This window comes from Nicrophorus vespilloides, unplaced genomic scaffold, assembly GCF_001412225.1.
Source record: "Nicrophorus vespilloides isolate i.1.1-1 unplaced genomic scaffold, Nicve_v1.0, whole genome shotgun sequence".
NCBI lineage: Eukaryota > Metazoa > Arthropoda > Insecta > Coleoptera > Silphidae > Nicrophorus > Nicrophorus vespilloides.
Window position 1 is genome coordinate 154952 of NW_017097793.1, and position 27533 is coordinate 182484.

At 32.1% G+C, this 27533-nt stretch overlaps 2 protein-coding genes across 3 annotated transcripts in view; one reads left to right on the forward strand and one right to left on the reverse strand.

The window, feature by feature from the left end:
* Positions 1 to 550: 550 nt before the first annotated feature.
* Positions 551 to 2440, forward strand: LOC108560996 (serine--tRNA ligase, cytoplasmic). Its single transcript, XM_017918737.1, has 4 exons — positions 551 to 952; positions 1007 to 1223; positions 1275 to 1435; positions 1492 to 2440. The coding sequence occupies exons 1-4, from the start codon at positions 632 to 634 to the stop codon at positions 2296 to 2298; spliced, it is 1506 nt and encodes a 501-aa protein (XP_017774226.1). The 5' UTR covers positions 551 to 631; the 3' UTR covers positions 2299 to 2440.
* Positions 2441 to 3831: 1391 nt separating this feature from the next.
* Positions 3832 to 27533, reverse strand: part of LOC108561012 (diacylglycerol kinase 1) — a gene marked incomplete at its 5' end in the record, with an annotated part of 77523 nt that continues 53821 nt past the window's right edge. Inside the window, 14 exon segments of one of the 2 annotated variants that reach the window (XM_017918773.1) lie at positions 3832 to 5253; positions 5313 to 5494; positions 5589 to 5793; positions 5850 to 6005; positions 8225 to 8490; positions 8997 to 9270; positions 9332 to 9481; positions 9637 to 9836; positions 10402 to 10639; positions 11636 to 11760; positions 11820 to 11939; positions 12006 to 12167; positions 12233 to 12424; positions 22707 to 22908. In XM_017918773.1, coding sequence (XP_017774262.1) covers positions 5164 to 5253; positions 5313 to 5494; positions 5589 to 5793; positions 5850 to 6005; positions 8225 to 8490; positions 8997 to 9270; positions 9332 to 9481; positions 9637 to 9836; positions 10402 to 10639; positions 11636 to 11760; positions 11820 to 11939; positions 12006 to 12167; positions 12233 to 12424; positions 22707 to 22908 — 2562 coding nt within the window. In that variant the 3' untranslated portion in view covers positions 3832 to 5163. 2 annotated transcript variants of the gene reach the window in all.

Sequence of the window (27533 nt, forward strand, 5' to 3'; positions counted from 1 at the left end):
TTCATATGTTTGATATTTTGTGTTCCATTTTTATTATTGTCATTAAAAAAAGAGTATGATGCATGCAGTAAATGCTAAAAAAAATGTATTAGTAGAAAGTTGTTAAAGTTTACATACATGTTATCATGTAGTTATCAAATAAATATTAACAATACAAAAGATTTTTTTTATTATTGTATTGCCAGATTTGTGGCTATTACGGTTTGTCTATAATTATAAGTATAGCCACTGCCACTATAATGATTAAATTATAGAATAGATGATTTAAGTTTAAAGAACACTGGTGTGTTTGAACAGTATAGCAGCGGTTTCCAACCGGGGAGTCGCGGACTATTGCCAGGGGAGGCGCCAATTTTTTTTAATAAATTAATTGTTATTCCATAATATCTTGTAATAAATAAAACGTGTCTATATTATTTAATCTATTAAAACAATAAAGGTAAGGGAGGCGCAAAATTTTTTTTTTGGGGCAGGCTGGGCAGGCGTAGTAGCATAAAGGTTGGAATGGGTTGGAAACCGCTGGTCTATAGACAACTTCAGGCTGCGCTTTTTAACCTAAAAATTGCCGTATGGTTGTGATAGGCTCTGACGTTTAACGTTTTATTATTGCATCAGCATATTGTAAGTAAAGATGGTTTTGGATTTGGATTTGTTCCGTACCGATAAAGGTGGAAATCCGGATAAAATCCGTGAAAATCAGACGAAGCGTTTCAAAGATGTTGGTCTGGTCAATACCGTTATAGACAAGGATGCTCTCTGGAGGCAGCTCAGACACAAAGCAGATCAGTGGAACAAGCTGAAGAATGTGTGCAGCAAAGAAATTGGTGACAAGATGAAGAAGAAGGAACCTCAGGGAGATGTAAATGAAGCTGTACCAGAGTCTGTTGTTTCCCAATTAGAAAATTTAACTGGTGATCTCATGAAGCCTCTGACTGTTAACCAAATAAAGAAAGTAAGGGAATATTAACTTAAATATAATTATTATTTTACAATATATCCTTATTAGGTTCGTGTTTTAATTGATGAAGCAGTTATTAAAAATGATAATGACTTACTGCAAACTGAAAAGGAGAGGAATGGAGCACTCCGGGAGGTTAGCAATCATCTGCATGAGTCTGTCCCAGTCAGCAATGATGAGGATGAGAACAAGGTTGAAAGAACTTTTGGTGATTGTGAAATGAGAAAGAAATATTCACATGTTGATCTTATCCACATGATTGATGGTAATTGATTTTTAGGAAATTTTATTTCTATTATTATTATTAAATTTATAGGCATGGATGGTGAAAGAGGTGCTGTTGTATCTGGTGGAAGAGGTTACTATTTGACTGGTCCTGCAGTGTTCTTGGAATATGCAATTATCCAATTGGCTCTTAGAACTTTGCACAAAAAGAGTTACAAGCCATTATACACTCCATTCTTTATGAGGAAAGAGGTGATACTATTTTTTTAAAATTTTGAATTATTATATTTATAGCATAATGTTTGTAGATTATGCAAGAGGTAGCGCAATTATCACAATTCGACGAGGAATTATATAAAGTTGTCGGAAAAGGCAGTGAAAAGGCCGATGATAAGGATGTCGAAGAGAAATATTTGATCGCAACATCCGAGCAACCGATTGCCGCTTTCCATCGCGATGAATGGATTCCGGAAAATACGTTGCCGATTCGTTATGCGGGTATTTCAACTTGTTTTAGGCAAGAAGTCGGATCTCACGGACGCGATACTCGTGGTATATTCAGGGTGCATCAATTCGAAAAAGTGGAACAGTTCTGTTTAACATCTCCGTTCGACAACAAGTCTTGGGAAATGATGGACGAGATGATCGGTAACGCCGAGAACTTTTACAAGGCCCTCGAAATTCCATACAGGATCGTCAATATTGTGTCTGGAGCTTTGAACCATGCCGCTTCCAAGAAACTGGATCTCGAGGCTTGGTTCCCGGGATCCGCAGCGTTCAGGGAACTGGTGTCCTGCAGTAACTGCTTGGAATATCAAGCGAGACGTCTTATGGTTAGATACGGACAGACGAAGAAGATGAACGAAGCCACAAATTACGTTCACATGTTGAATGCGACGATGTGCGCCGCAACTCGCGTAATTTGCGCAATTCTTGAAGTTCACCAAACGGAAGAAGGCGTTAAGGTTCCTGCCGCTTTGAAGGAATTCCTGCCGGAGGAATACCAAAATATTATTCCGTTTGTTAAGCCTGCCCCTATTGATGTCGAAGCTAATTCTAAGAAGAGCAAGAAGCAAAAAGAGGGTATGAAGAAGGCCAGCGCCGGCGGAGAATAATTTAGTTTCAAATTAGTTTGATCATTGATGGAACGCATTTATTTATACTTTTTATCGGTTCATTCCATGAATCCACATTTCTTTATACAAGCGTAATGCAGAATAATAATAAAGTTTACACCGCCTATTGTCGAAGTTCAAATTTTATTTTATTTTACATTATAATTATGTTTATTTATTTTCTAAACTTTAAAAAAAAATTAATAATTGAACTCATAGTTTACATTTATTGAAAAATAAATTCATTCAACTCAAATAAATTATAATCATCCTCTTGATACATATTCTTAAATTCTACCCTTCAATAATTTTCGTAACAATCAAAATATAATTTAATAACAATAAAAATATATTTATTATTTTAGTACATAAACAAAATAAAATATAATTCATTCTCAATAAAATACAGTCGATTATGCTTAAACTAGTACATTTTGTCTCGATTAAGCGGCTGGCCCATTTATCGGATTTCGGGCTTAGTGTTTTTTTAATATTTTATTTAATAAATTTCACAAAATAAAACAAAGTGTATACGTACCAAATAACAGAAAGTGATATAAATTTTGTATCAAAAATCTATTTTGGCCAATAATAAAACTTACTTGGCAGACATCTCCATTCTAAACCAACTAAATTAATTTATGCAAAGAAATAAACATGTTTTCCATGCGAGATAAAATAGAGGCGATGAAAATGAAACTTTGTAATTGAATTCGAAGAATAGAATCAAATGTTTTAGAAATGTTTCCAAATTATTCTCAAATGATTGGAGATAATTGGGAATTTGATAAATAACATAACTAATATTTAATTAGTGTACAAACAGTTGCACCTAAAGCTTTTGCCTAAAGTCTAAAATTATTTGTTATTGTCAGAATTTGCAGGTAATTTGGGTATTCATATTGGCAGTTAAAACCGGTTAACCGTTTACCGGTAATGAAATTCCAAGTACCGATTTACTAGGATACGAGACGCTATAGGGGCAGTCACAATTATAATCGACAACTAATAAACTTAGATTAGTTATTGATGGTTGGATATGAAAGAAAAATCTGCACTGAATTGAGTTTTCAATGCAATTTTATTATCTGTATGGGTAAATCGCTTCTATTTATTAATAATTTCGAAAGAAAAACAGTAGAAAAGATATTTCGACATATTTTATTCGATTATAATACATATACAAATGAAATTTGCATGATAGACAAACAATTTGCTTTGCAACTGAAAATACATTTACATCAATTGTATTATGTTTATTGTTGATATATTTGTAAGATAATATTAATAATGATAATTGAATCATATTTAACCAACAAATAATAAAAAAAAAAATACACATATCGAATCGAATTGGAAAATACGTAGGAACATGAAACAATGCATTATTCAATTCTTGTTTTACAAATATAATTTGTACCATATAATATATAATTTACATACACTATAATATACAATATTTAACAATAATATCAGTCAAAGAAAAGATAAAAGGATTTGTTTGCTAAATCGTATTAATTTTTATAATGCGTCATCGATCATCTGGTTTTTATGCGTATTTTTATATGTATAATATCTATCGAGAATTTGGCAAATAAGATCATATTTATTTGTAATTATCGTATATAATATGTACATCGACAAATACAAAAATCATCTTTTGACGCTCAAATTTGGACGTTGAACTGTTACATATTTTTTACAAGCATTCCGTCCACAACGAAATACGCCTTTCTGCCGAAAGAAAACAATCAGCAGACAACGGCTATTTCGAAAAAACATGTTGTTCATAATTTATATACACGTATAAATATTTGACTTATCACTCCTATACACTTACAATCCTAAAGTTTTCTTATGATATTTTTTTTCTGTGTACTTGTGTTTTCATTCACTTTTTTTTTTCATTATTTAAAGCTATGCAGCAATTCAACACTGGATTGAGACCAATGGGTCTAAGACAAAGTTTCTTCTTACAAAATGCAATTGTAATTGAATAGTGTAATCGAGTTAATTTATTCTTTGTCTTAGGTTCAGTGACCATCCTGTGCGGTACAACATGAAAACTAAGAGTTTTTTTTCCATTCATTTCATAACGACAATATTAATTTAAGATTAGCAAACGCTGATAAATAAAACTATATTGCGCGCGGCCCCAGCGTTTTCCTTCATTTTAGAGTTGCGATTCCAGTAAATCACACATCAAAAGTATAGAATGCATCGAGAAACGTAATATTTGTAGTAATTCGAATTGTTTGTAATAATTCGCATGGGAAAGCGCTATACACATACATTATTTAGTTCATAAACATAGTTTATACATTGATATCGCTTAAAGCGTACTTCATTTTTTATTTACTTTCGATGAGGAATTAAAAAAATAAATTCACAACACAATGCAAACGCAATTAAAAGGCGATGGAAAACATCAATTAAGCTTTGATATGAAATTGGATAGACGACAACGACGACGAATAGAATAACACTTGATGGCGGGATTTTTGATTTTTTTTTGATGTTGTAATCTTTGAAGCATGGTCCCTAGTTTATAAGATATACATGTATTTATTATATACGACTTTCCTCTCCTCAGAATTGTTCTCATCTCAAGCTACGAAACGCACATTTCGCGTCGGAAAACGTCGTTTAATTATTTTAATACTGAATGAACATGTAAAAATTAAAATGAAGAATACAACGACAATGACTTTAAATACTTATTGTCACGAATACACAACGAAACAATAATGACTAGATGTGTATATGTAAAAGAATGGGTACACTACATCTCTGATATATATATTTTATATTCTCTCGAAGACGTCACAACGCACGTTTTTGGCAGGTTTCATTGTTGAGAAGCGCCTATCTTCTGAAGAACCGGAAAAGGCCTTTACCTTTTTCCGGTGGCGGCGCCATCAACATTGGTACTTGATTTTTATGTGTGATACGTATCTGGAAAGATCAAAGGGTTGTAGGTGAATTTGTGTGAGAGGCACTTTCGAATATCTTACTGTTGTCGGAGGTTGCATCCACGGTTCTCCGTCGATTTGCATGGGGAAGGTCTTCTTAGTCTTGATGGTAATGGAAGAACATTGAGCAAGACGTCGACCGCTCGCCGTTAATCCAGTTCGCACACGACCCATGTGCAAGCAGTTTTCCAACCCAATAACTTCAATTAATCCATCGCCAATATCTAAAACACATTTCAATTCATGATATATTCGGGATTAAAATACATCATCGTCATTATACAAAACACGTCATTATCATTATAGACAATCATTTACCTTGCAAAGCAACGCTAAGATCCACTGAATTAAAGCTGTTAGTGCTCATCTCCTTCTGGCGCTTCTTCTTCGTGCTCTTTTTCCTCCTAGATCCGGACAGATGTTCGCCCCAAAGGTTCGATCCTCCATGTGTGTATGGAATATTCAGTAAAGCTATTCCTTGCAGCGGAGGACCGTTGGCCAAGTCCAAGGAAACATCGTCGCACTGTGATGTTTTGCAATATAGATCAAACTTCCCATGCACATTTCTATATTACTTACGATGATTTCCAAGTCTTCGTGTAGGTTTTTGCAGCTTGCCGCGAACTGCTCGGAAGTGGCGTATTCAAAATACCACAGTTTATTTTTCATCCTGCTGTTAAATTTGTCCGGATTCCTTTCACGCTCCAAGTGGAATTTCACGCAGATAGCAGCGTCCTAAGGCAAATAACCCATTAAATAGTTCATACTTGTGTATGTCTTCCTTTTATTCATTATATTCTAGAAATAAGGAACTGACTTCAATCATTTCAGCCATAAATCACATAAAGTAATCATAAATAAAACTTAATAATTAGTATTAGATAAACATAAAGAATATTTATTTAAATATATTTTTTTAATAACATTTGTTGGCGGTACAATTATTAATTTATGAAACATTGTCATATCTCGGTTAACGTTACCTTTGAATACATTGAACTAGGTAGTTAAAACTTGTTGTAAAAACTACAACATTAAGAAACTCAATTGAAAATATTGTTAGTTTATGAAAAATATTACTATCAAATGCTTTAATGTAGTTTGGCCTAAAATAGTTCAGTTGTATAAGAACAAAATACAACCAAGAAATTAAAAATGAAGTAGAATTAGAAAACTTGCCATCTACAAAAACAAAGATAATGAAGACAAAAATAAAGAAATTTCTCATTTACGAATTAATGAAGTGTTGTTGTTAAGCAATTAGTTTTAATTGCAATAACTCAGTACAATTGTTAAATGCAAAAAATTTTCATTTTCTTTACGAAGGATATTCTGACTATATTATTCTTTACCTCTAAAAACATTTTTTCGAAATACTTTCTTGAAACGTATCCTTTGCGATAATCGAGAAATGACTGTAATTAATTTCATATTGTTTTTGAAATCCAGTACTAACGATAAAATTACATTAAAATTGAAATGAAAAACATATTTTACAAAGAATAAAAGTTCGGAATGTCATTAAATACTGTAGAAGACAATGTGAACACTTTTTTCTCTAAAGAAAAATTTAAATCAATAGAGAACAAAGATTGTATGTGAAAGAAAATGTAGTTATAAAATGCAACGATTTCGGATCGTTTTATGTTCGGTGATTATTCGAATTTGACTGATCGTTAAACGCTCACGATTTTACGATGAATCGATATGGAAGCGCTTTGCGTTTTTAATGTCGGGTAGAAAAAGGAAGGAAGGAAAATGACCACTTCGGAAATACATTTATGCTTTTTTTTTTTCATTCGTGAACGATAAGAAAATCGTTCCTGGACGCTTTCTCGCTTTACGATCTTCGCCACTTTACGAGATTTGAATAATGGCTTTCCGATATCACCGTAAAAAAACATTTTTTTTTTAAATAACATTGAACACGGACGAAATATATATATTCGTTTAATTATCAACAACATTAAAATCTGATTTCGTTTAAATTTTATACTATGGAAAGAAAAATTATATCTATCATTCAATTAAAAAAATCCAAATTTATTACAAATCTTATCTAATTACAATAATTGATGCTAATTGAAATGAGTAGTTAATAGTATTTTTTTTCTAATTGTAATGGTATTACTTATTGTTAGGAATGAATAATTTTTATACATGCTAACTGAAATGAAATCAGAATGTATCATTTAGTGTTGGATTTAATAATATATTATTTACGATTTGTAAAGAATTCATTTTTCTCTAAATTTATATATGTTATTTAATTTTACTGTTTCATAACATGTCATATTTTTCGTAAATAAGAAAGTACAAGGAAATGGAATTTAACATTTGAAATGTTTTTCTGTCATTCCTATATATACAGTTTTTAAATCTGCGTTCTGAGTGCTGAGTGAAGATGACTTTTCCAGGAAAGCATTGGGAAATGCCACAATACGCAATATATCTTATTTCTTCGGTATCTCCTGTAATTCCTTATTAATAAATAAAAATTGTCTTTCAGTCATATGTCTTCCAATAATTGAACACAATTGTATTTTGATTGCAAACTTTATATAAAACTTCTTTTAAAATTTCCTTTATTAATTGTCGTATATTAATCATATGAATAAATACTATAATCAATGCATAATAAATCCTTTAATTATATATGATTTAGTTATAGAGCACATGATTTGTAGCAGTCAATGTTGAAAAAACACATTTTTAACATTACTACGATTTCGTAAAATTTGAGAACCACAAACTAATTTGTACTAATTCAATAGAGTTGTAGGTATTCTATATCAGCGGTCAATCGGTATTCTAGATCAGCAACAACCGGTGGGACGCGGGATTACAAATATTGCGTTTAGTGGTCCGTGAGGTCAAACCGCTGGTCTAAACTGATTGCAATTTACAAGGGTCGTTTTTTATGCATTATGATAGTTAAGATATAATATACTCACCACACCGATAGAAAAGTAGTTGTTGATTATGTTGTAGGGGATGCGAGTATCGGCCTGGTTCATCTCGGGTTCCGGTGGTGAGGTGTCCGTGAGTTCGATGAGCCATCTATCCAAAAGAACCGAAGAAGCTCTCGCGATCTTGTGGAGCAGCTTGTGCACAGACTCTCCTTCGTAACCTCCACCCCAACGAAGACATCTGGCTAAATCGTTGCCAGTTCCGAGCGGAATAACTCCGACGGCCGGCTGGCATTCCAAATCCACTTTATCTGCAATTTTAAAAGAAACCCAATTAATCGGAATGTTCGTGAGCGGATATCCTTCCATCAAATATTCATAGAGCGTCTCTAACATATAGGAAAGTAATCCAACATGGGTTATTTACCTATATTATTTACTTTTAGGATCTTCAAGAAAGTTTCTTCCCTGACGAAGATATTTACTATGCAACGAATCAATAATATCTTCCCTCAACCCTTGCCCTTAATTCATAATTAATTAGTATTTGCATATTAGCTACAAATATAAATAACTAATTTTATCCTTAAGTATAAATTAATTATGTTTGTTAGCCCTGCGTCTAATAGTAAATATTTAAAAAAATTTATAGTTTTATTTCTGCCATTCAAATAGGTGTAAACAAAAAATTACTTTTCTAATCAAAATCCTAAACCAAGTTAGATTATGTAATTGTAACATGAGTTTCCCATATTACATGACAAGTACTTAGACGCGGTGTATGTATATGAATACAATAAATATATATGTAGATTACCCATCGTCTCGAGAACCCATCCAACTGTGCCGTCGCCTCCGCAGCAAATGACCTTGAAATTGGGCACGTCCTTGAACATGCTCAGACCCTGCAGCGGTCCTCCGGTAGCCAGATTGTGCACTTGCCGCGGGTTGAGAATGTATTGGAACTTCCTGAGCATCCTTCCGCCCTGTCGACCTCCGGATTTCGGGTTGATGAACACCAGAAGCGGACACGAATTCGGTATCGGAGATAACTGGAAAGACATCGCAGGTTGCTTGGACGAGGCATTGCCCTGCGAATTGGATAAATAACATCATTATACATTTTCCTCCCCCAATCCTCAATTTACTCACATTGTCATGACCATACTTGGATCCTCGTTTCTGTATGGACTTTTGCCTGTCCAAAACTACAGGACAGATTGCAGTTGGCGGTAGAATGTGGACAGCATGCTCTCCCATTCCGCATTCGGCTCTCACCGATGAGACGCATTTGTTGTGCAGCTGGAAAAGAAAGTTTTGAAGGTGGTTGGGGCAGACGAAATTAAGGTTCATCAATATAAATGGTCCTGAATGTTATGCATGCACGCAGCAGCAGGGTGTTAGGTGTGAAGGGAAAAGAAAGAAAAAGAAATAGAAGGAGGATGAAAAGGGCTTACGGTTATTTGGCACCAACGACAGTGTAATCCCGTGATGCCGGCCTTAACGGGCTTCCGACATCGAGCGCATTTTCCATGACAGTTCCCTTCGACCCAGTGATGTTGCAGAGTCTGCTGGGACTTTTTGCTCTTCACATATGTCGCAATGCAGCTGGCCGGCGCCCTTTGCACACACCGTTCGTGCACTGTATACTTGCAGACTTCAACAAACCGGAAACATTAATGTAATTATTTGTACAAACCTTTGTAAATTAAGTAATTTCTAATTTAATTATAATTAATAGTTGCTCTTAATTTGCATTCGTTTGTAACTAATATAAAACAACTCTTTAGTAAACATTATAATACTATTTATAAAATTAAATTTATATAAACCTATATGATTCAGAAAATAGTATAGTTGTAACAAATTTAAAAAAATTCAGCATTCATTTATTATATTAAATTCGACTTCCTCAATCATATTGATTTTTTCCGTACAGGAAATATTTTTTAGATAAATCGGTAGGAATGAGATTTGTGCGCTATAAATATAGAATTTCCTACATGTTAGATACGTTTGGGCTTTAATAAAAAAAAGGTCGATTGGATTCGTATTTCTGTATCAGCTGAAAAGTTTTTCCTATTAGAAAACCAACATACTTCAGTTCATAAATAAGTGAATCGGCTACACGGACTATCAGAAATTCCCTTCCGGATCACACGACGCTCATTCGAGTGGGTCGCAAAGAGAATCGGTAAAGCAAGGAATGATATGAAACTTACATGTGCAGCATAATCCCTTTTTGCCCAAACCCACGAGCATGTTCAGGCAAAGGTTGCAATACGCCGGTCGGCTGAAGTGCTTCAATCGCCACAGGTGATTACCATCCTCCTTGACGTTAGTATCCAATCCGAGTAGAACGAGAAGAGGGATCGTTGTCAGACCTCCGCGTTTCCATTCTTCGAGTGAAACGGTGCCATCGGCGTCGTAGTCGATTTCTACCATCATGTCTTGCAAGATCTGAAAGTGCGCGGTGTAAATGTAATTTGCTTTTACTAGTTTAAGCAAAATCTAGACTAATTTAGTCTCACTTGATGTACAGTATTAGCGTATGCGGGATATGAATGAAAAGTTATTAGTCTCTGAATTATAATTACTAAACAAATAAAAGAATGTTGGGCGGAAAGACCTCGGTCGTTAGCTCTTTGGCCAGCCTATTAATATATATTTTTTTATTGTATGTTAAAATTTATGTATGTATAATTTGTACTTTTTTTTTCTTCTTATGTATTGATGTTTGGCCAATAAATTATTATTATTATTAAAATAATGTCTGAAATAATTTAAAATCTTGAATAAAATTTGCACTCATATGATAAAATTAATATTCGTATACAAAATTTAAATGATATCTTAAATTGAATATATTAAAAAAACAACAAAAGAAACGATAATAATAAATATCACTTATATAATAACCATCCCCTTTTTAGCATTCTAGAATAATTAATAATTGTGTATATTTTACTTGAAAATATTCTAAATTGTGTTTGATTATGATGTTTTGTATTTTAGTTTCAGGTAGTTTCATTGGAATACACAAAACAATATAAAAATATTATACAATACTGTTAAACATGTTTAAACTTAATTTAACAATGGTCATTTGAATTTTGTTATATTTGATTTAATGTAAAATTTACATTATATGAAAAGAACGCAGTAATCATTTAATATTCAGTTTATTAACTGTATGATATTGGCATATGGTTGTTGTATACATCACCTATAATATATTTGTGCCTTTCCAATAATACGAGTGTCAGATTTAGCTTTTCCATCTCTAAAGTTTTTGAATCAATGTAAATTGTCGAGTCTTCAATAGTAAACTATGAGATCGATGTATTGCTATTCGGAGTATTGATTATTGTAAAATGTATTGTTTTGTATAATTAAATAAATATATAAGTAGTAGTATGGTTTGCAAAAGTTGTAGTTTAAATTAGTTGGACTTACAGGTTTCAGTTCAGAGACGTCCCATCCCAAATATTCAGCGACGGTCATCATTTGGTTAACGATGCTATCCATTTCGTTTGTGTCCAGCACTCCGTTGCCGTCGGTGTCGTATAAACGGAACATAACTGAAACGAGATGAAAAATAGAGGGATGCACGATGATGAACCGCATTCGTTTCGCATACATTCCAATTTATCCTCCGGCCGTCCGGCTTCGAGCAGCGACAGATAACAAACGATATCTTTGAGAGAAACTTTGACTGCGTGAACATCGATGGTGCTGGCTTTCCTCACAATGTGGCGTACTTCTGAAAGCAAACAAAACGCGTTTTCAGCGAACTCCGATTTGGTACGGCCTCCTCCACTAAAACCTTCAAGTTTTCCATTGTTCACCAGCAGCGAATTGTTCGACTTCCTCGATGAGTTTCGCGAAATCTGGCTGTGCGAAGGCGATGAATCCGTGCTCTTTTTTCCCAGAACCTCGTGACAGGAGTATGAGGTGTGCGTGATTGTCAGCATCGGATGCACGGTACCTGTTGAAGGAAAAACAAAATGGTTTAGTTCTGTTGACGTGAGAATGTTTCTTCGTTTTTGCAACCTGTTTTGGCTCTCGTCGATGTATCGCTGTCTGATCGATGGTGGCCAAGGAGCTTTTCGCTGAAACCGTGAAACTTTTCAGCCAACATTTCGCTGTACGAAGCCACTTTATCTGTGCTCACACAGATGTTCCTCGTATCCACCGGTTCGCAGCACGAGTTCACATTAGGCGTTGAGCCTAGAAACGAGAAAACTTAAATTTCATTTGTCAGATAGTGCAATACTTATATAAGTAGCAATAAAAGAGTCGTATGCAAAGTTTTGTAAATAATATGAGAATTAATGATTTAGACAATACTAACATTACTAATATATTTATATATAGGTAAATCACATTATTTTAATAAACTATTATAAAATTTGATATATGTCAGAAAATATGTCAGAAAATAAATTTATATGAATATTAATAACAATTTAATTAAATCGTAATGGTAAATGTTGTGTTTAAAATGCTTAAGAGTATTTGTTATATTGCTCTTATCAAGCACATAGATACAACATTTGAATCCATTATATTTGTGTATCTCGTACTTAACTAATATTATGTCTCAACAATATGAAAATCTTCAAGTATTTCTTTTGCACTTTGACTGGAATCCAAACATTTGGGTACCATATGTCTATTCAGTTTACTTTTATTTAATTATTCTTTACTAATAAATCCAAACTCTGTCCTAATAACCAATTTATTGGGATGGCTCGGATTTTGTCACACTCGGTCTTAGCATATTCTGTTGTTAGTCAACGTTTTCAAAGCACCTAACATATGTTTTCTTGTTGTTTGGACTGCTACCTTTAATTTAGTAAAAAATTGGATCTATTAGTTATCTCAATTTAAAAATGGGAGAACAAAACGCGTATTTCAAACATATTATATTGTATCATACCCCAAGAGGCAAGAACACATCTCAAGTATACAAGAAGTTATATGCAGTATATAGGAATGAAGCCTTGAAGGAAAGGCAGTTCAATTGTTTTGAAATTTTCAAACTGAACTATAATGAATCGAAGCACCATGGGTATTGTGGTATATTTAGAACTATTTCTGTCTGGAAATATCTTTTCGAGCCATTTTTAGCAAAATTTTCGATTTATTTAATTTTGTATTGTCCTAATGGAACAAATGATGTAATTTTTGTATAGTACTATTTTTTATTCAACTGACTAACTTAGTTCTTATAGAAATAGTCCTTTTAATACTATTTTTTTGCAGAAGATACTCTAATAACATTTTTATTTATATTTTTGTCATCTATGATATAATTTCTAAAAACTTTCGGTTTTAAACATGCATTCAATTAATAAAACCAATTTTCTTAATATAAATCTTTAATAATTGTTAATGACCAATAAAAGAATAATGGGACAAACCAAATTAGATATTTTCATAATTTATTGTTGCATTTCGCAAACAAAATATTTGCAAACATAAATTGCGCCCCTCGACTGGGACGGCCTGGGCTGCTTTGGAAAATAAAACTTTAAAATTGATGTGTAAAACACCTGAACGATAAATCCGAGCGGTAAGTAGAGGGAGCCGGATTTGGATTACATCGTAAAAACGGGCTTTACTTGCAATTCCACCCCGCATTAAATTTAATGCGGCAGTACTCAATTAGCCACCCCACGTTCACCTTTAAACTCTTCATTTCCTTCCCAATCAAAGTCGTCGCATCTTTTCCCCCATCCATGCTTATTTTCATTCTCATCCTTCGTATCATACCCTCCCCTCATCACCTACTTTTTTGCATCATCCGATCCTTTTAATATATTTATAAACAAATTGCAAAAGAAAGAATTAAGGCAATACAAAATATATCTTTCCGCCACTTGAGAATACGTTCGTACACAAACTCTGAATAATTAAAGAATTGTACGTACGTCTTCAATGAGAAATACAAATTTAAAAGTTTGCAATTGCTGAGTAATTAAAAAAAACTGTAGCTTTTTATTATTAGATTTATTAACTGTAAAACATTTTGTTACTATGTAATTTATATCAAAGTTTCTTTTGTAGAAATAAAATATTTTATGACTGATATATTAAGAGTCTGTTATTAAATAAAAAGATGTTTAATATTTAGGATTTACTTCAATATAAAATCGAAGCAACTTGATCTATAGAATATAATTTATTATTATGAATCTGCAGACTTATTCACGAAAACAATTTCAGAGATTTAACTTCGATTTTATATAAAACAGTACATTTCAATTGGAAACTTTAGAGATTGGAATTCAGAGCAGCTTGACAATTTAATGATTGAAAAATTCAATTATATCAAACTACATTGTATATATATACAACATTCCTACAAAGAATAATTACCATAAGAATTGACTTTTTAATTACTAAAGTTTAAATAATTTTACAGTTTAATAAAGTGAATTTTGAATAATTCACTTTATTAAACTGTAAAATTATTTTTTTTTCTATGTGGTCAAATATACTTGTAAGTATGTTTTTTACATACATATTGCCACTGTAGAAGAAAAGTCTATTTCTATCTCGACGCTGGTGGATTTCACTATGGTTTTTAAAAACCGTTTTTTTTTCAAGAAATATATAATTCAATAATTTGATCAAATATAAATATTTAGACACAAAATTGTATAAAATGAGAAACAGCGTAGACGGGTTCAAGAATTGCGGACTCAAAGGATATAACTTGTAAAAATACTTTGTTCCATTTTTTTTGTGAAAAAATTCAAAATCCGCATTAAACCGGTTTTGTAGAAACCCTTGCATCAACAATTTGGTTTTGAGAACATTAGACTCAAATTAAACATAATTTACTTTATATATTTTATTCGGGCGACAAATAGCCGAATAGCATTATGAAGTTAACCTACAACACGACAGCCAAACAACAAATTAAAATCATCATAATAGTAACTATCCACCGGGAAAGATTATCCATTTCATGTGAACCGCGATCTTAAATTTACTCATTGATGAACAGATTGTGAATAAAATTATACGACATGAAAAAAAAATATAAATTTTATTCGCACGTTAAGGGATTAACTATAATATAATAAAAAAAAATATATACAGTAAGTTTTGCGCTTACGATGCGTGACAGGCGTTAAACTAAACATATGGTAAAGAACTTTTTTAGGTTTCGAGTAGATTGCGTTATATAGAATCAGCGTTAAGCGAGAAAACGCTAAATGATGTATTACTTTATGATAATGAAATGTATATAAGTATAATTTGTAGGAAATTAAAATATTCATTTTCTAATTGCTAATTAGAGAAATGTAATACAGTCTTTTCATAATTATGCACTTATAAATTCTTTGAAGTTCTGCAATAAATAATAAGTATTTGCAGTAAATTACGGCGTTTTGGTTCGGCTCAAATCTAACGAACTTCCTAATTGGGCTTGTAATTATGTTGACGAGTAATTAGCTTGTACACATCGTTTATAGCAGAACACCCTAATTAGTTTACTACTGAACTACGACGATACATTTTATAACATTCTCCGATCACCTTCTTTTTCTATTAAAGATTAAAAAAAAACAATATGCAGCATTTAGAAATAAAGGTCAAGGGTCGGTCTCTTCCGCAGAATGCGTTTTATTAGTGAAATGTTTTTCGAGCGCAGAAGAAGCTCATATTGATCGATGGTTTGTATTTCTCTCACGCAAGTATTCATACGTATTTTTCAGAGAATTTCATGCTAAAAGAATATTCCATTTGCAGCTGGATTATACGTATAATTCGCGCCAAGAATTTTATAATACCATCACGAATTGCACATAAGCTTGTACTGTTTTTTTCAATTTACTATATCTAAGAAATACTTTTCACAGGTTTTAAACTATATAGTATTAACTTACTATATATGAAAAGCCAGAATAATGAATAGTTATTGAAATTTCAAAAATAGATATATTTAAAACATATATGTGAAAATGCGAGCCCTTTGGTCGTATTGCGACTAATAAATATTATTATTATTCATCTTTTAATATATTGAATGCAAAAATTTAACGTGTGACTTTATATAGTTTGATAATTTACTAATTTATATATATATAGTTGTCAAATTAGGCAATAAGAATACTATACTTATAGACACATTTAGCTTAGTGCGAATTAGACTATTGCAAATAGAAATAAATCTCACAATGCAAAAGTTTTATATTTGGCTCGATATTTGACAGCGCAACACTAAGTTCATAGTCAAGCCCAGCATGATCGTTTATGATTTTTAATTAATACAAGAGTAGAAAAACTTTGTTCGCATGTATATGTCGTCGAAAATGGAAGTAGTGTTAAGAACTTGATTTCGGAAATGTGAAGATATTCTTTCTGAAATCCAGTAAACATCTAATGAAACTTCGACGAAGTGAAGTTTTAACGTGTCGTCATTACTTAATTCTATAAATTCCTCTCGAATTTGCAGAGACAGTGCTTCCGTAGAATTTATTGCATGGGTTGCAAAATGATTTCGAATCCAATCGTATTGTTCTGTATTAATAAAATAAAAATAGTGATCAAATTTCTGCTGAAGCATACTTAAATGTTGTTAAATTTCTCTGTGAAATGGCTCTACCAAGTAAGATGCAGAAGAGATTAGCGAGCGAAGTTGAGGATGAAAACCAGCCAATCCCTTTATCAAATAGCTACGCCGTACTATGGAAAAAGTGGATACCGATCCAACAAAGAAGAACATCATCATCGTTGTGGAGCATCGGGATGGATGTCACCAGCAATTCGTTAAGACCTGCAAACAAATATTAAAAAATGATGTGCTGGTTACGTACAACCGATCCCTCAAAACGACAATTATTTGATCCCAAAGTATTGAAGATCACAACGCTTTTCTAAAAACACTTGAAGAAAACGTTCTCAAGGAAGAATGAGAAGAACCATGCCTTTGTCATGTGAAACCTCCCAGAGGACTGGTTGAAGAGGATCTGAAAGAGAGATACAAGATCAACCCTAAAAAGGTCTCGAAGATGAGGACCACACCAGCATTCTTCGTGCACCAAACCACACAATATACCCGCAACATGTGCAAACTGCGGGGGACCACACCCGGCTAACAATATGGAATTCCCAACGTACATCGCCAAAATAAAAACGATCCGTGGAAAAATGTCGGCGACCAGAACGGCCCCAAAAGGCTGGCATACAATGAAAGCAGACAGAGTTTCCTGGAAGCACCTCATCCAAAAGTCAACATATGAAATCTAAAGAATAAATTCCGAGATAACGCCCAACCGACCCCGACAATGAGACAAGTGCCGAATTCAATAGGATCAAGGAAACGATACGAAAATAAGGATTCTGAAAGTTAATTAAGTGACTTCTGTCAGAAGATACGCGGATCTGAAGGGTACAAGGAAGCCGTCAAAAAGCTGCACGAATTCTGTGACAAACTCGATGCAGCCAAAACCATAGAAGAACAAACAGTTTATTATGTTTGAACTTTTTGCTTCTGAAATTATCTCCATAATATTGTTAAAAGTGTAAGAAATATAAATCGTTGCAAACACAAAACAGCTATGTTCAGAGATTTGTAATAAGATAAATGATTTTGTCATTGCAAATTGTAAAAAGGGTGAATAATTATTTTTATTAAGTTCATTCAGATGCACATCATCGAGATGCTGGTATAGTTGAGGCATATTTTGATTTAAAAAAACTCACGTAGCTCGTAGCGAAGCTCAAACAATCTATCCAAATGTTTATCTCGGCATAGCCAACGAACTAATAAAACAAAAATGATTAATATTCAGTTCCCATTTGTGCACAGAGTATTCCAAACATACACTCATTTAAGGCTCTTGATTTATTTATGTTATTGATTTTAATGCATTTATTCATCGTGTTCAAAAATTTCTCATGGAAATTCTTGACCATCAATTTTTCTGTTTGTACCCTGATGCTAAAAGTATTGCTTTAGTGACGAAGTCACTTTTTCAGCTTATTGAAGATATTTATGAATTGATTATTCTACAATATTTTATAAAGTTATTGTTCTTTCCGGATTTACTGTTGTTAACAATATTCTCGTTTTATGTCAGAGAAGATTTTGTATCAAAATAATTAATTTTTTAGTTGAAAAAATCGGTTTTCAAATTATATAAAAAAAAAATCAAAAACCTGGTTTTCAGAAACCGGATTTGAAAAATCGACATACCCTAATTTAATTTAGTCCGATTTAAAAATTTGAAAATAAACTAAATATGAATTTAATTATTGATTTTTTGTATACATAATTAATCGGATTTTTCATTTTTTGTATGTATTTAGACTCTCGATTAATCCGGTATCAAATAGTAATTTTATTGTAAATTTATTGTAATTTGGAACTCTGAACTAATAATAAATTTAATTTATTTTTAATGAAAAAATATGGTTTTATGTTAAAATAGAATTCGTGGAATATTTGTTTTTATTCATATTTTATTTAAAAAAGGTATAATAAAATATTCAGTAAGCATTTTGAAAATTCTTCCATAAATATAAATTCGTTATCGAATCTAATTGGTAGATCCAGTGGCTAGATCGCCACAGTCGCTGGATTGATAAGGTATAGTCAAGAAAATTGATCTAACACACAAAAAAAATGAAAAAATATTTTTAAATCTCAACATAATCTTCTTTTAAATCAAACACTTTTCACAGCTTCGATATCCAGTTTATATTAGGAACCGTTGAGTTCATCAAAATAACCAGCAACCGCAGACTTCACCTCTTTATTGTTGGTCAATCTTTTACCACTGAGCCATTCTTTTTAAGTTTGTAAAGAAAAAATAATTCAGTCGACGGTTATCTAATACTATTTTGTAGATTTTCTTCACCATTTTTTTGCGTGGTCACGTAATTTGTTCGATCACTGTTATGTTTGTCTTGGCTGTTTGATACTTTTGATTATAGTAGTTAAAAAAACGTCATTTATATGTGAGGTCGGATACTTCTGGGACTGTCTTTCTAGCCAGTTTTGGTACCGGCTAGTGTTTTCAAAAGAGAATTCTCTACTTTTGTCATGTAATACTTCTTAGGCTCTTCGACTGAAATCTTTGTATAATGGTAATGTTATAACGCTGCTGGTTCTCCATAATGATAATCCGTAATTACTCTCTTAAAATAAGCTTATAACAAATTAAATGCAATTTGTCAATAAATTATTAGTTAAAGTTTTATTTACATTCTTCTTTTGGTTAAGAATAGCAAGATTTACTCAAGAAAAATGATTTTGTCAAAAATTCGTGATTATTGTCTGCTCTCTTTCCATTGAATATAAAAAATAATTACCTGAGTCGCATTACAAATTTTCTTTCACTTAAAAGAATCTTGCTATATTTGTTTTATTATTTATGTATTTGGTATATACAGTTTTAATAGTATATACAGTTTTTATTTTTTTATGACGTATAATTTTATTCACAATCTGTTCATCAATGTGAACATTGAGTAAATTTAAGATCGCGGTTGACATTAAATGTATAATCTTTCCCGGTAGATAGTTACCATTATGATGATTTGATTTTAATTTGTATATTGTATTTAGTATATTGATGCTCTGCGACTCCAATATTTCCTTTGACTGTGAATCTGCTGCTATTCTTAACACTGTCATTGTCCATCGACTTGGCTGAAAGTCCATATGATGAACTTCATTCATCGGACTGTCCATCTATGAACGATGGCCCTATTGCTGCAGACGCCGAGAGGGGTCACAAAGGGCCTGGCTTGACCAGGATTCGAACCGGCGCCGGTTCAATCGTGGGTAGGGCAACTTAATCATTCGGCTATTAATAGCCCTTATAGTTTTCCCAAACTTTTTTGTGTCGTAGACCCCTTGCCATGTTTTTCGGTTTTGGGTAGACCCCCTACTTACCTGATATTGATTTTTTGTAAATTTCTAACTTAAACTTAAAGTAAAAACACATGTTAAGTTTTATACATTTATTAATTGAATTTAAATAAAAAAATGTATCTGTTATATAAAATATACGTAATATAAAATAAACATAAAATAAACTCAGCAATAAGTAAATGTTTTTAGTGAGAAGGATGAAAACCTGATGCTTTAATAATAAATTATGAACAATTGGCGTCAATTTTCTAAGGTTTAATCTTAAAACACCTAGGCTAATGATGTCCAGTCTGTTTCTTTTATTCGTTAGGTATGACGATGGAAAGGAAATTAAAAATTTCCTCGCTATATTCCATAATATGGGATAAGTAACGGGTATGTTGTTTTTTAAATAGGTACTATCAGTGTATGTTGAGATCCACTATCGTGGACCCCCATTTTCAAGACCCCTGAGGGTCCATATAGACCACTTTGGGAATCATTGATCTAGAGTGAAGTCTGTTTTTGTGCGGTAGATAGGGATCTTATAAAAAAATCGCACAAAAAAATATTCGAAATTTTCATAAATTCTTATATATAACAAATATCTTTGTATAATTCATTACATAAACTTTTTTTCTTGCGGTGGATAGGGACTTGTGGAATTTGATGGATTTGAAAATATCGCACAAAAACAGGTTCTACTGTATTTGATTTTGGTGATTGTTAATCTTAGGAAACTTGGAACTGTTAGATTTCTTTAAGACCAAATAACTTAATGAGCATTAGCTAGTAGTAATAGAAACCCCCTAATAAATTAACATAACAAAAATAGTCATGGTAAATTTTCCATAAACCCCAGAAGACCTAGAATAACATTTATTTCTTTGCTGCAGCAAATGCCCCTAGTAGAGTCATAAAGCGTTTTTGTATTTGGAAGCAATGCAAAGGAAAATCGTGTTATGTAACGTTAATCTATTAAATCAGTAACAATTGTAAAGTAAATATTATTCCCAGATAAGGCATATCCCATAAACGTAAATAAATACACACACACCAACGTACAAAAAAAAATGGCATGAAAAATGCATGTGTAAAGCAAACCCCCTTAGGTCATCAGGTGTATCCGAGATAGTGCTGTGCTTGGTCACCGATGCCGTGACCAAAATTAATTTATATACGTTCCGTGTGAACGCGATTCGAATTTGCATACGAAATTTGGTAGTTTATTTTTTCTTTGTGTATTTTTATCTATAACGTGCACAAACACGTAAACCCGCATAATTTCTTTCACAATTATATTTTTCCGTGGCCTGATAATGGCAGCTTTTATTAAGTAACTAGGAAATGCAAATACCCTTTTGCATACAGAACACTGTTTTCACCTTTGCATGTTTTTTTATATCTTAATTATGCTCGTTACTTTGCCCATTAGATGTGTTTATTAAATAAACTGTTTTATTAAATTATTTATTTATGCTACTATAAAAGTTTATGCGTCAATTGTTATATTTAATGGCAATAAATATTTTATAATAAGTGAAAGAAAATTATGTAAGTGACATACATTTTTTTGTTAGTTTTTATTTACAATCTATTTTACTGAACGTTTATCAAATCTGTTCGCTGTTGACATTAGGAAGTTGCTGCCCAAAGGCACCATTTCATGACGTGTGTATATAATATTGATTTATTTATACTTTACTTAAATTTAAATTCAAGATCCAAGGGCTTAAAGCGCTTTAATAGTCTTGTTGTCACGCTATTGTCGGTGACCGCAAACTTGTTTGTATGAGAATCAAGTCTATTCGTGTATTTTTTGGAGAAATCTTTGGCATTTATATTGGAATACTTGGATTCTCTTAATATTAGTTGAACTTGCTGTTCCCCATATTTGGATACCTTATGTACAAACTGGTTTTTATATGACTTTATTTCTAGTTGTTCACGCTTTGCCTGAATATGATCCTTTCAAATCATTCTCGTGTCCGGATGCATTCCCAAGTATCTCACCTTTAAAGATGCTGGAACTACTTCGTTATTGAGTTTCACTGGAGAACAGTAACATGCACCGATTTCGACTGGTTTATACCAATTCGCCATTTCCTGAACCATATCGCGAGCAGATTAAGCTCTTCTTGAAGGTGTTGAGATGCAATTATTGGACTTTCAAAGTGATATACTAAATATTTTATTTACATAAATTAAAATACCTTCATCAGTAAAACAAAGTATTATCAAATATTGAATAATTTCTTTAAATTATAATTTTATTAAGGAATTTTCCTACCAATTAGCACATATTTGTGTAAACTATATCTTTTGCTTAAATTAAATTGTAACGTGAAAAAAAATCTTAAAAACAAGTTACAAATACCAAAATTAAGATTTTTTTATCACAAATAAAAGATAATATAATAATCAAAATTCGACTATAAATTACTAGAAAATTGGAATCAATTCCAAGCTAAAATAAAGTTAAATTAAATAAAATTATTGTAAAAAAGACTTCATACGAAAAAAAATTCTATATTAGTTAGATTTTCCACTGAAATGTTAGTGGATTATTTAGTATTACAAAAAAAAAAGATAAAAAAGAAATGGTGATGACCATGAAGAAAGAACGTGGATAATAATGTTGGAACTTACCAGTCCTTCCTTTGTTGTGTGATGTGATCGGTGCGCAAGCCGTGGAAGAGCTCATGACTGCCATTTCCTTAAAGGCTTTGCCTTCCACTTTGATCGGTCCGCATTTGACGAACGACAGAAATAAATGTCGCGTGAGCTCTTCGGGCGTGTGAACTTCCAGGAAGGTGTCGAGGAAAAGGCGGAAAGCTTCGTAATCAATGTCCTGGAAGAAAAGAAGACGTGAAACATAGAAGCAAGAAAGTAGCAGTGTTTGGACGTAATAATTCAATAGAATTATGTATTGTATTTATATATTTATTTATGTATATCCTCTTTTAGAGTTATTTCTCTCTTTTAGAGTCGATCGAGCTGGGTTGTACCCGATGAGGCGTGAATAGAATGTCATTCGTATTTTATGTACGTATAAACATCGGAAATTTCAGGCTCAACTGGAGCTGAAACAATGGCCAGATAACAAAAACCGTGTCCGAGCCAAGAACCATTGTTCTCCAAGCAGCGAGAATATTACATTAATATATAGAGCAATTTGATTGATCAATTTGGGTCCGAGATGAGCCAATTCATTAACATTAACATCAAAAGTTGTTTTTTCTTATTTACCTCCTTTTTTTATAATCTCCTTTCCTCGAATCCACTTTCCATATCAGAAATTGGAAAGTAATATCACAGTTTGGCAAAATATTATTTCCTCCAAATTACTGTTTGTATAGTGGCTCTTCGTTTCTAAGCGCTAACTCGACTGCATTGCATTTTTTTTTAAAGAGGATTTTTGCCGAAGACCCGTAGAAGATGAAGAAGAAGGAAGAGAAATTCTCCAGCAAAAATTGATATTTACACCCTCGACACAAAATCAATATGCAATTTTCGAGGGTTTACTTTGCCTCATTGGAATACGCGAGAGCGGGGCAACATATTTCGACAACTCTAATAACAACACACAGATAGTGTTTCGCATGTTTTCCCATTTAATTGGATCGTTCTATTCAAAGTGCTGCTCAGCTTAAATTGCACTTTGAATATTGTACAATTAAATATTTAAACACTACATTATTGGCACACATGGATTTTCTTGTTTTCTTTATTGTTGTAATTAAATAGCTAATAATTTTACTATTGTAATAAAATTCCTTATTAGTAAACTATTTTACATGACGATTTTACGTTTTGTATATTTCTGGGTAAGTTATATAATTTCGAATAAACTTAAAACATTATAGATGATTTTGAGTTGTATTGTGATACATTCAACCTCCCTACAATCTCTCGCACAATTATATGAGGATCCGATTTATTTATTGGTCTTCATCAACATCAGTAGGTTGAACGTTCAAACAAATTCTTCAATTAACACAATAATCTCTTTCACATATCTTTATGTACATCAGCAGATACATACAAAATTACGTTCAATTTGCTTCTAAAATAAGCCAAAAGTGACGTCAAAGGGAAAAAAAATCATAATATTGACGGAAGGCTTTGAAAAACAACATCTATTTTTGAAATGCTCAATTACTTTCTTGTCCAAATCATTAAACAATATATATCCAATATAATTAACAATTTTCTTATAAAAATGAATCATGATCTTTTATAATTATTAAATCTTATTCAATAATGTATTTTGCATTTTGATCAATGGCCTAATGCCATCTTTCCGTCTTCCATTCCATCTTCATTATCCCACGCTCATAGAACTTCTGGTCTTTATTAGTAAAAAATGTTCTGAACAAATGGTAATCTGATGGCGATAAGTCAGGGCCATAAGGCGGATGAAACATAACTTCAATTAGCGATCATACACATCTGAATTAATCGTTTGGTTCCTAAGAAGCAGCTAAAAATACACAATACCTTCGTAATCTTATCAAACTAACGACATAATTTTCTTTTGGTGCATTTCAGCTTTCGATGTTGTTTGTGCTAGTACATTTTCTTTAGACCATAAGCGTTTTCTTTCGATATACTATCCATTTTTCATTAACAGATCGCAGTTCATTTTTGAGTGAAAAACCACCAGAACAAAATTTATCAAACCAATTCCGATACTGTCTTACTTTTAGAGGTTCATCACCATACACATCGTTTAACTTTTTAGAAGCTTGTGTTGTGTTCTTTCCTTTTCGGAAATAATATAGCAAGATATGATAAAAATAAACGCTTTTGTTCTTCATGTTAAAATTGAACTGTGAAATCTCACAAGAAATACACTTAATTTGGTTTTTAAGAAAGCTAAAGTTCACAGCTGACAAATGCCAAAACTATATAATTTTAATCTTGACAGAAGTCATTCAAAACGAACACCTCTCCCATCCAAATTTAAAATCGGCAATTACTTTGTTGCCAACCCAATATAATTCCATTTATTCAGAATCATGGCAGACTGTTGACCAAACAAGAAACTTGTGTTACATTGTTTCAATTTATTAAGTTTATTGTACCTGTAACTGTACAATACATCGAAAATGATTAATTCCATTTTGCAACGTTTGCATCAGGAAACCACCAATGTTCATTAATGGACTTAATTGTATTGCCTGTAAATGATCGATTTTTCCCTAACATTTACCGTCCACTATTCATGCTCCAAACGTTAAAAAAACAATTCTATAGAAAATTAAGCACTCAACAATAGTAGAAAATCAACTGAAACTTGCGTTATTAATTTATTTGATCGTGAGTTTGTTAAAATTTATTATTTCATACTAGTGATTATTTTGCATTTCAGTATCAAATTTAAAAATATATACATCTATAAATATAATTTCAATATACAATTTATTCGTTGTGACATTTCACTGACAATAGTAATTGAACGTTAAGAATAGGTTTAACGGACTTTCCGAATAATCATTTTATTTATATAAATAATTAAAATTTTATAAGTTCATTTTGTATTCAACTACATAGTAAAAATGGAATTATATTTTTTTTATGTTTTATACACATCCTCCATGCCTTCTGCTTTTTTTTTCAATTGTAAAACATTAATTAAAGTATAACATGAATTATTTTATTAGAAAATCATTGAGAAATTACAAATTAAAATAGATATGATGTTCTATGTTCTACTTTTTTTTTAAGTTTAAAACACATGACAAAAAATAATTGATCAAAATTAAATTAAGAAGCAATTATGAATTTAAATAGATCATCAACTTGTTGTACGTGGGGTTTAACAAAAGTTCGCTAAATTGGCTGAAAAAAACACAATAAAAACAATTTAATATATTTAATTTTCATTTTTTTGTAATTTCTCCTCATACTTTCTATGTATTTCAATACATTTCTTAAACATTAAAAAATTCCTTAAAAGCGGCTTTTTAGAGCTCTTCAACTTTTTACTTCAATTTTCTTTATTTTCGAAAACAGTCAGAAATCACAAGGCTCTAGGTGGAATAAGATACTGGGCGAATGCCAGATGCCAGAGAGCGCAAAAAAGTTGTTATATATTTTAGTTGTGTGATTGGGCGCATGATCGTAATGTAAAAAGTAGCGATGAAGTTCCCCTTTTTTCTGGTTTCCCAACAAAATTTTTGAAAACTTATGTTACGCAAGTTTATGTGTACTACTTAGCAGTTACCCTCTGACTAGTTTCTAGTGAGATAGCACCACTTTTACCCTGGCAGAGGAAATAGACATCATCACTATTAGCACCTTCTGCGCTCCATACCATGGACTGCTGCATGGTTTCCAGGTCAAACTTATAGAATCAAGATTCATTACTTGTTACGATTTGACTGTAAGTGCTAAAATCTCAATTTTCAAAATTTTCCAAGAAATATTCGGCAAAACGAAAAAGTGCCTTGAGAAACACCTTTTGTTTTTCAGAAAAAAATGCATTAATGCCAACTTAGCAAACTTTTGATAGAAGATATGAATTAAACTTTGATAAAAATAATAAGCTAATAGGATCGAATCTGATTATTATCTATTAACTTGAATTCAGTTTTGTTAACAGTTGTGGGATTAATAATATCAAATAACCTGACGAACAGTTTTTTTTAATACTGAAAGGCACGTTTTGAACATTAATATTTCATGTATTAGTGGTGGAGGAGCCGGGTCGGTATTTGCGTATTTCCGGGTTTGTGCACGATCTCGATGCAGGGGTGTTAGTGCTGGAATGGTAACGGAATTCGTCCGTTTCTATTTAGATCACACATAGCCTACGTTACTCTGCTCCTGTTTGCTTCCTTTAATATGCACACACAACGCAGAACCCGGAAAGGGAATTATGATCATCGTTATTATCTTCATTATTATTTGCGCAATGAAATTCATGCAAATCCACAGACACACGTACAAATATACATGTACGTATACGTCCACACCTATCTTGTTCCAGTTTAATAACCTCCATGTTTTTCATGTTGATGGTCGTGTCGAGTGTTACGATGCTAACCGTAACAATTTATTTACAAGAAATATACTATCCAGGATATTTATGTATATTAACGCAAGCGACAAGTAGTTTAAACGTCATAAACCTTTGTTTCTATATTACAGCTGTTATAATTGAAATGACTACAATAGAATCAAAAAAATATATTTGTAACTTATCGCTCATATTAGTTACGTGAATAGACACACATGATTTCATTATTCATGAAAACTGTAAGTGGCTTTTAAAAAATACAAAACAAAAAGTCTTCAAACTTCATATCCTATATACAACTTCTGGAATTCCCCAAGGACGTGTTGTTGGAATATACCAATATTAAAACGCAGATACAAATTAATTAAACGAGATTGAATATTTTTGTAATTATCAAACATTAGCTAAAGAAATGCAACAAATACAACAAAATTAAAAAAAATCAATCATTG